We start from the raw sequence: 10,459 nt of genomic DNA on the forward strand, positions 1-10,459 counted from the left end.
TGGAACTATTTAATAGTTTTTGGTTTCGTTCTTAATTATTAGCCTTTGTCTAATACAAGTACATGGATTGTATTTAAAACATTCAGTTTATGCAATTGATTGAACTTTGAATCCCTAATCTTGTCTCTCTCCCTCTCTCCTATCCTTACGTTCCCTCCAGTTTTGAAGCAGCTGATCTTTGCCAGTGGTCAACCCTGTCACCCAAATTTGTCAAGTTCCAGCCACCACATCATTGTGCACAGATACTTCAAACCTCCACTCATTATTGAGCTCTCCATGGTTGCAAGACCCAATCCACTTTCAACCTCACTTAAAACCCACCTCCAGGCCCTAACCGACCTTGCCAACGATAAAACCAACTTATACAATTTGACATTATTTTCTTTTCTTAATCCATTAGCCTGCCCACTCAACACAGTTCAAGCCGGCTTGCTCCCCATCCAAGCAAACTTAGCTAGCCATTAACTTCAGCAGGGAAAAACAGCATGCTTCTATACTTCGAAAACTGATGAAATTCACATCTAATACTTGGAGAAACTGATGAAGTTCCTGATCATGCCTAAATAGTAACACTTGGACTCCAAACTGTGGAAGACATCGGTCCAAATATCATCTTTGGTTTGCTTCAATACACTAAGGAAAACATCGAATTGCATATGATAAACCAGTGATTGCTTACCATGCCCCTCCACAGAAGACAATGCGCCCATGCATCATATACCTCAAACCAGTTTTGTCTCCTTCTCCTATGGTTTAGGAGAGTCACAGAAAGATTGAAGATTTACACAAGCAGACAATGGTGGCAACAGCAGCACAAAGGAAAAGAAAGGGTACAACAATAAAGATAGAACTTTATAGCAAAATCAGGGAATGCTGCCCTCTCCAACCAGTTATGATGAGAGACTCCAAAGCCAAGGAAGTACATGCAAAACCAATTGAATTCATCAAAACACTTGTGGGCAAGGAAATTCTGAAGGGTAAGCCACTCATAGAGGACAAAATATATTCAATTTAAAATCAAAGACATACATGAGATTGCATATTTGGAATCTATTATTTCCAAGAAATTTTCCTTCTGACTTGCTGGACATGCAGTCCTATTTAGTTTGGAGCCTGATACATTGTGTTGCTGATCTACAAACCTACTTGATTCCTTGATTCTTAATCCTTCAAATGTTATAAACTTGAGGCCAAACTTTTTAGAGAATGGAATAAATAAATACAGCCAAAAAGCCTAAGTTCAGGAATTGCAGAAAAATTTTGAATTTTGGAATTTTTTTAGTGGAAGTTATTGCAATTTTTCAGTTAGATTTACTAGGGTATAATTAATTGAGGAAATCAGTGACTAGGGTTTTTACTTAAGCCCAAAGTCTATTGGTCCTATATGTATATATCTAACTGTAAGGTGTTCTATTGGTTCTATGAATATGAATTGAATTAGGTTCTCCACATCTTTGTGAAGACTTTGGTCCTGCATCACTATTACCATAGACTAAAGGCCATTTCTACTTCACTTTGCTTACTTGATTGCACATAACAATCTAAAAAATTAAAGAAAAAATGGAATATACTACTACAATTTAAATGCTGTAAAGTTAGAGATGAAGGAAAGAAGAGAAGGAAAGAAGAGAAGACAAGAAAAAGATAGCAAAAAAAAACTGAGCAGCAGTTTCCTGGAGACTACATACAGCTCCAGGCCTGCCCTCGAATATATTATTAACAATAATGAAGTCTAAAGAACAAAAATACACCCATTAATAAAATAACATATTCTCTTTTAACACTCCGCCTCAAGCTGGAGATGTATAAATATCACCTAACCCCAGCTTTCAACAAGCATTAGACAAGGTGGGCTTAAAAAATGGCTTTGTAAAAACATCGCCTAATTGATACACAGATTTCACAAAGAGAGTCCTCACGACCTTCAACAACACAGCATCCCTCAAAAAATGACAGTCAACTTCTATGTGCTTTGTCCTCTTAAGAAACGCTAGACTCCTAGCAATATAAACGGCATCTTTATTATCGCAAAACATATCATTGGCTTTATTACCAAGAATCTCATCTCTAACATAAGAGAATATAGCCACATAAGCTCACCTGCAGTGTGAGCCATAGCTCTCTATTCCCTTTCAGCACATCTTACATCTTGCAACAGTAGTTTGTTTCTTAATGTGATGGCCTCCAACAAATGCACAATTTCCAATAGTAAGCCTTTAATCATCAACAGATCCAACCCAATCTGCATCTGAGTATCACATCTCACAATTTCTATCACATTTCTATATCAACCCTTTGCTGGGAAAGGCTTCGAGATACTGCAGAATCCTGCAAACAGCATCCCAATGTGGTTTTTTGGGATTTCCCATAAATTGACTCACCACCCCCACTGCAAAAGATATGCCAAGTGGATCAACTTGCCAACCAAATCCCTATATCATTTTCTGTCATCAAAGTCCCATCCAGCATCACCAGACAACTTCACATTGGGATCCATAGGAGCATCAACTGGTTTAGCTCCCAACAAACCAATCTCACTTAGCAGGCCCAACGTATCTTTTCACTAAGATAGATTCAACCCCTTACAATGCCATATAATCTAAATACAAGAAAGCAACACAGAATACCTAAGTCCCTGATTTGAAATTTTGCTTGACACTGCTTAACATCTACAATCCTGCTCTGGTCGCTGCCACTGATGATGATATCCTCAACAAAAACTACTAAAAGTACCACACTTGTCTCCATTTTGCAAACAAGAAACGAATTATCAAAGGAGCACTGGATAAAGCCAAACGCAGAGACTACAACACTGAATTTGTCAAACCAGACTCGAGGAGACTGCTTAATACCATAAATAGCCATATGCAACCTCCATACTTTACCATCCTCCCACTGAGCAACATACCTAAGAGGTTGCTCCATGCATACTTACTCCTACAAATCTCCGTACAAGAAGGCATTCTTCACATCCATCTGACAATGAGAGCTAATCAAGACTGACTGCCAATAAAATTAATACATGGACAGAATTTGGTCAAGCAATGCAAGAGAAGGTCTCAAAATAATCAATACCATATGTTTCAATATATCTCTTGCCAACCAACCAAGCCTTAAGCATAATAGGGCATTCAGGAAGATATTTGATGGTGTAGACTCAACAACATCTATCTTTACCAGGAGGAAAATCCACCAAGTCCCATGTCCCTAGAGTGGTCAAGGCATCTATTTGTACATCCATTGCATGCTTCCACCCAAGGTTAGCAAGTGCTTCAACATGCGAAGAAGGGATAGAAACTAAAGAAATAGATAAGGGAAAAGTGTGTGTAGGACTAGGAAGGTGAAAAATTGAAACATAATGAGCAATAGGATAAAAAACTAGGATTTTTAAGCACATGTTCAAGTACCTTTTCAGTGAGCAATGGGAAAATCCAAATCACATTGGAATTGATCTCTAAAGCTAGAAGGCAAAACAGTGATGGGTAGAAGATGTGCTTGCATGGTGGTAGTAAAGTCTTTGCTTGCTTTCCTTCGAATCATAAAACTTCAATTGTTTCCCCAGGTAGCTAATGGATTTGGAAGTGGGGTAGAAGATTTCTTGAGAGAAATAAGGGTAGGAACAAGAGGAGCAAGACAGGAGAGGGGCATAAATTGTTGGTGGAATCAAAATAAATTGATCCAAGGAGGACCAGGCACTAGAGAAATAGGATGTCCCCTAAAGAAAGGTGACATTGGCACTAACATATTTCCTACAAGTTTGGGAAACATCTATATCATTTCTAAGTTCTCAAGTACCTAGCAACGACAGTTTTAACAACATGAAGAGATAACTTGTCTTGGCCAGCATGCAGAACAAGAACAAAACATGTGCACCAAAGAAACGAGGCGCAACAGAGAACATGGATGTTTATGGATACACCATGGAAAAGGGAATTTGCCCTCCTAAAACACTTGAGGACATCCTATTGATAAGAAAATAGGTTGTAAGAAGAGCATAGGTCCAAAATATTTTAGGAACATGCATGGGAAGGAGTAGAGACCATGCCACGTCAAGTAAACGTCAATTTTTTGGCTCCATTCTATTAAGGGGTACGTATACATGATGTTTATACAACCAGGTTAATCATATGCATTTTTTTCATTATTCTTTAAAAATCATAAAAAAGTATTTTCTTTTACTACCATATCTCTGGTTTCCTATTTAATGAGCAGTCTCAATACAAAAAAATGAAAAAATCTTAACTGCCAGATTAAAAGCATTTTAAGAATATTGTGTTACTTGAAAGATAGGGAAGGAAAACAATAATCATGATCAATGCTAGCATACAGAAACGAAAGAGCAGAAAAAAGGATAAAAAAGATTACCAAACGTTCTCTTTCGGAAGGTCTCCCAGCAAAGCAGCTAGCTTTGATTCTCTTTATTGCTACATCAGAGCCCTTCCACTTTCCATGGTAGACTGCCCCATACGTACCAGAACCTAATTCTCGAATCTCCTCTAGATCATCATTTTTTATTGTCTAAACAAAAAAAAAAAATTGAAACATAAGTTGCGTAAGAAGAAAATTAAGAAAAAAAAAAAAATCTTAAGAGGAGAACAAAAAAAAGAAGCAGATAGAGTCATGCACCCTCTGGATATACATCATAGGTCTATTAATGATGGAAGAGAAGGTGTAAACATTGAACCTGTAATCCCTTAGCAATAGCTTCTTCCTCAGCCTTTGTTGGCTCAATCTTGGAAGTGTCTAGATTATCATTTTCAGAATCCAACTCTGACTCCCCATTGGTATTCTACGGGACGAAAGGGAATTTTAATATATACAATATATATATATATATATATGAAATAAAATATTAAAATCCTTTTCGAGAAAAATAAAGTTATTTCTTACAGAAGTTTCTATTTCATCTAAGGCAGCAACTTCTTTGGTGGCTGACACTTCCAGGGGAACAGCATCGGGATTTTCTTGAACTTGAGCACCCCCCTCCTCAACACCTTCTAATGCTGCCCTCTTGACTGAAGCTATCAATTCAGGTATAACACTCAAATGGTTATCTGACAGTTTAGAATTTTCTACAGAAGCAGAATGATCACATTCATCCAGTTTCATAACATCACGACGCCCTTCTGGAAGTCTCAAGCAGTTAGAATTTACAGGGTCTAGAGATTCTACCCCAGATTTGTTATCTGACATCTCGTCTCTCCTTAGACAGGAGCTGTTTGGCATATGGGTTCCTCCAAAAGTTTCTACATGCTTTGTTCCTTTTGCTTCGGCAAAAATAGTCTTATCACCTCTCTTCACTGCTTCAGTAATGTTGACATCAGTTTTGGACTCCAGATTGTAACCAGAAACGGTTGAAGAAACTAGTTTATCATCTATTTGGGTTGAAGATAGATTTGGACGCTGGATAGGTTCTGCACTAGGAACAAGGTTTATCAAGTCGGTTTGGGACTGAATGGGGTCTGGACCAAATGGGTGTTTGTTTCCTTGGCCAAGAGTGCCAGGGTTCAATTTCAAAGCATGACCGTAAGAGTACTCTGGAACAGCAGACCCATCAAAGCCTACTATTTTGGGCGATGACTCAACCCAAGGATTTTGATTATCTACCCCTATACAGAACCTTGGACTACCCTCCACTGTACCCCTAAGCAATCCTGAATTAACTGTACCATTTGCTTGCTGGGATGAATTTGATGCTTCATAAGGAGCACCATGCATTGGATTCTGAACATTTCTCCAGAGAGCATGTGCAGGTACATGTCCATGTGATACTTGCAATATATTATCTGTCCCATAAGCATAAGGCATATTTCCATATCGAACCCCATGTTCTTCATGAGGAATGGAAATGTGTGATCCGGAAGCCACAACTGGGTCACGAAACACTTCACTCCCTGGTTCAGGTCCAGCTCGGATGTATCGTGGATCTTCATGATGGACATAATTTGAGGATACATGATGGCCATCAGATAAATTTCCATGCCCAAGTGGGAATGTCATGCCAGGACCATCCACAACATAGTGATCAGCCAATCTCCCAGCTCCAGATATATGTGCCCTTGCTTCCTCAGCCCGAGGATTCAACTGCTGTAGAACCCATCCTCTTTCATGACTGTGAGTTTCATTATATACCGATCGAGGATCATTTTGTTCTTTTGAGTAAATACCATGGTGCAATTTTGGATCTGTATTCAGGAAAGATTCCCTATTTGAGGGGCATTCAGCACAAGAATTGGTTGCCTGGTGAACATTTCCCATGTTAGATTGCTCCAGAGGTATGTGTTCTCCCCCATGCTTCCAGTGGGAATCAGGATAACCTTGATTTCTTTGGAAAGTCATCCGGCAGTGCTCGCAGATACTATTCCCATCAAAGACATTGGAGCCATGAGGCCCATGAAGTATATTACCTGGAAAACCTGCCTTATCACCAGATACAGGTCCAGATGGCAACCATACTACATTCTCTGAAAATTGAGGTGGGTGGTCATATTGGGACTGCTGATTCACTTGCTGCCGCGTATATTCTTCTGGCATTTTATCTGACAGCTCCCCAAATGGCATACGGAATCGAGCAGAAGAAGGTGAAGATGGAAACTCAGGCAATGGTCGTGGATCATGGTGACCTTGATGCCTAGGGGAATAGTATGCAGGACTCCATGGTGCCTCCATTTCATTATACCTCTGCGAAACAGACTGTTGGTGCTGTCCAGATCCCATATGAGGAATTGTTAGGTGACGCAGGTTGTACTGTAGGATGGGCATCTCACAATTCCTCTGATTGTGGATGCTACCCTCAAGACTTACCTGATTAAAGAACTGTTCTGCCATATGGACTTCATCTACTGAACTCATTATGGAGGACTCAGTCTGCTGCTGCTTCCTAAAATCAGATACATCGTTAAGGCTGTTCAAAGCATCGACATACCTCCTTTCTGAATCCCTTTCATCCGCATCAATAAAGTGTGAAGAAGCATCTTGGTCGGGATGTGAAAATAAGAAAATCCTAAGCCTAGTGAATCCATCTCCTGAGCCCAATTTATCATACTCCTCCATCATGTTGGTCACGTCATCATCGTTCACAACTGACACCAAAGCATCAAGATCCTCATCAGGCTGCTGATACTTCAACAGCGTTGCTCCGTCGTAAAGCTCCCTCATCCTCACCATCAACTCTTCATAGCTAACATCCCGAGGCAAGCTCACAATCCGCGTCTCTCCACCGACATACCTAAGCTTTCCATCCTGGGGTCGAGGCATTATGCTACCAGAGAAACTACACAAAAATTTAACGCGTGGATTTTCATCATTAGAACCGGGGTTTGAGCTAGGGGCTGAGGCGAGGGCTGACGAAGGGCTATCCATCTCTAAAAGACTTTGATACGGCTGTTCCCGGTAAATTGGATTATCAGAGTGCAGGAAAGACTCGCTCGGGCATGCAATTCCTTTATTACACATGAGCATGACTCATATCATATAGCCCACAAGTTCTTCGCTCCCAATCCCCAAAGCACAAACAATTCCTTGGAGATTGATAAACGAAGTAATTTCATTCTCCATCTGAAAATCTACAAATAGTGCCATAAATCTTTACACTTCCCAACAACAGCCATTGCTACCCTTCTAATCAATCATGAAAACCCAAACAATATCAAATAAATTAAAAATTAAATAAACATTTCAGCCCCGTAAAGCTGCAACCAGGATCCCCAAATTCTCAATTTACAGTCGAAATTCTAGCCCAAAATCAATCATTTCATTAATTAAACGAGAAAACCAAACCCTCGATATTAAAGGGGTACCTGAAATGGCGATTCCAATGAAAGCCAATTCAAAATTCAAAACCATCAAAATGCCTTCACAATTACAGAAATTCGGGGAATAGCCAATTCAAAATCCAAAACCATCAAAATGCCTTCACAATTACAGAAATTCGGGGAATATTCCAGTCACTTATCGCTTATGCCCTCTCTCTCTCTGTCGATGAGCTAGTGATCGAGCTAAAAACAAGCAATTTAAGAGAGAGAAAGAAAAGAGACAAAACTAGAGAAAAAAAGTAAGAGAGAGTACAAGGCTCTGTGAAAAGACTAAGAATAAGAAGAAGAAGAAGAAGAAGATGCTGGTGACGATGATAGGAGAAGGACCGCCATCAACCCGTCTCTGCACTCTCTCTCTCTCTCTTCTCGCTACTCTCTCTCTCGTTCCTCTCTCCTCTGTCGCGGTTGCAAGATGCGAGGCCTGGCTGCCAGGTATCTCTCCACGTGTCGCTTCCTCCTTTCTTTGTGTCGCAGCATCTAATTATCTCCACCAGGGTTGAGAAATGGCACGCGCAATATTCAACGCGTCAACATCATATACCGATCTCGGGGAAGCTGACGAGCCTTAGCGTCATCTGCACAACCTTCCCTAACGTGGCAGTTTTCAATTGGAAGCTGACGGCTAGGAGGGTAGGCGGCGCGTTGTTTCTTAACCGCATCCTTCGAATTCCGTATTAGGTTGAGACTCCGCTCCACAGCCAATGCCACGCGCACTCGCTTCCTTCATCTCTCTTCTCTTTCTCTCAAAAATTGCATTAAAATCCCATGGACATCTATGCATGAGATAAAAATACATTAATTAATTTTATATTTTATTAATAATTTGATGTTCACACGCCTACGAGTGGTTGGGCGAAATTCATATGATGTATAACTTCTATCATTTGGTAAACCCCAAAAAAAAAAAAAAAAACCAACAGTTTCATGATTGCATACATGAAAATATACATTCAAATTTACATTCAAACTCATTCTTCATTTCTCATTCACTTCAAGATTTTGTTTTCTAAGGCAGATTATAGAAACGAAGCCAAAAAACAAAAACAGAAATTAAAATTCAAAAACTAGCTACCTATTTGATTAATATTTATGAATCTAAAATAAATTTAAAAAATTAATTAAAAATACTCATTTTCATAAAAAATAAAAATTATTTTAATTATTTTACTTAATTCTCATACTTTCAAAATTTACTTTACAATAAAAATTTTATTGGTCATGTCAATTAAAAAATAATAAAAATATTTTGTGATTGGTTTTGTTATTATTTTTAAAATTTATGTATATTTTATTCAGTTATATTAAATTCATATAATCATTTTTTTTAGTTTTAATTTAAAAGCGTATAAAATAAATGATTTGATCCAAAAGAACTATTTCTAGATATTAAAATTTATGACAACATAATTAGCAAAACAACTAAAAACCATAAAACCTAATTTTTAGTTTTTCGCAAAAGATAGCAAAAGAGTTGAGATTTGTTACCAAGATTATTTAAGAGTTATTCCATTACAAAGTTGAGTTGGGCTATTATTCTAAGAAAATCCTTTCATTAGATCTGATCCTAAATACAAAAAAAGCTTATGTTGTGTTATATTCTATGCTTGTCTTTGTATTATGATTGTACTACGTTGAGAATAGTGTACTACAACTATTATATTCTTTTTATTCTCATACAGGCTGATAGTTTCACTCTTTCTTATAGTTCACCACATTTTTTAGGATTTTTATTCGAGTGAACAAGCAAAGGCCTGAGAATTGTTTTTCATTTCTTTTTATTTTACTCTGACTATCAATTGATAATTTTTATAGGTTACTACTTAAAGTAGGACAAGTAGTCTCATAGTAATCTCTAGCACATGTAACTAGCCTTCTAGCCAAAGGAGATGCGAACTTGAACTGAGGACTGGTTGTCCAAAGTGCTCTTTAGCACGTAGTAGTTATAGTATTAATCAATAGTGAAATCTTGAGTGGATACTTGAGGAGTGGATGCAAGTCAAAATTGATTGAAACACTACAAATTGCTTATGTCTTCTATTGTACACTTTGACACCCAATTTCGTATTAGGTTGATTTGATATCTCAATTAATTGAGAGAGAATGGGTAAGTTTCAACACTGAGATTGGGTGGCCTATTTGATTGCCAACATGTTTGGTGACCGTTTGAAAATCAAGTCAGTGTAGACAACCAACATTAATTCTCTTACTTACCCTTTTTTTTATTTCAAAAAACAAAGTCACTATTTTATTTTAGTTTTGAAAAGGTAGAAAAAAGAAAAACCCTGTAAAAATATATTTAGATCTGGGAGTACCATGTTGAATGAGGAAGGTAGTCTCTTAAAATCTTTTTTTTTTATGGAATTTAAAGAACTAGCATTGTACAACCCATTCCATGAACAATTACAATACTTACCTTATGTGTGTGCATGTGTCTACCTTTTTGAAAAGTGATTTTTTGAAAAATTATACCTGTCTAATTTACCAATTTAATTTTTTTTTTCCATAATAACATTTAATATAATAATCTTGTCCTACTAAATGACACAATCAACCTGAACTCATAGGTACCAGGGATATACCCAAAATACAATTCGGATACCTAAGCAACAGGAAACATAAATTACAACATACCATACAACCAACCA

General features: G+C 37.9%; 1 protein-coding gene across 2 annotated transcripts in view; it reads right to left on the minus strand.

Annotated features, from left to right (window-relative positions):
* LOC131157513 (uncharacterized) overlaps positions 1–8,328 on the minus strand; it is a 29,648-nt gene extending 21,320 nt beyond the window's left edge. For both annotated transcript variants that reach the window (XR_009137278.1, XM_058111730.1), the window contains exons 1-3: positions 4,891–8,328; positions 4,685–4,789; positions 4,366–4,518 (exon numbers count right to left, since the gene is read on the minus strand). Coding sequence is in view for 1 of the 2 variants with exons in the window: in XM_058111730.1 (XP_057967713.1) it covers positions 4,366–4,518; positions 4,685–4,789; positions 4,891–7,461 (2,829 nt within the window). In the remaining variant the exon portion in view is untranslated. The remainder of the gene's footprint in view (positions 1–4,365; positions 4,519–4,684; positions 4,790–4,890) is intronic.
* Between the last annotated feature and the right edge of the window lie 2,131 nt (positions 8,329–10,459).

This window comes from Malania oleifera, chromosome 6 (genome assembly GCF_029873635.1).
Source record: "Malania oleifera isolate guangnan ecotype guangnan chromosome 6, ASM2987363v1, whole genome shotgun sequence".
Lineage (NCBI taxonomy): Eukaryota > Viridiplantae > Streptophyta > Magnoliopsida > Santalales > Ximeniaceae > Malania > Malania oleifera.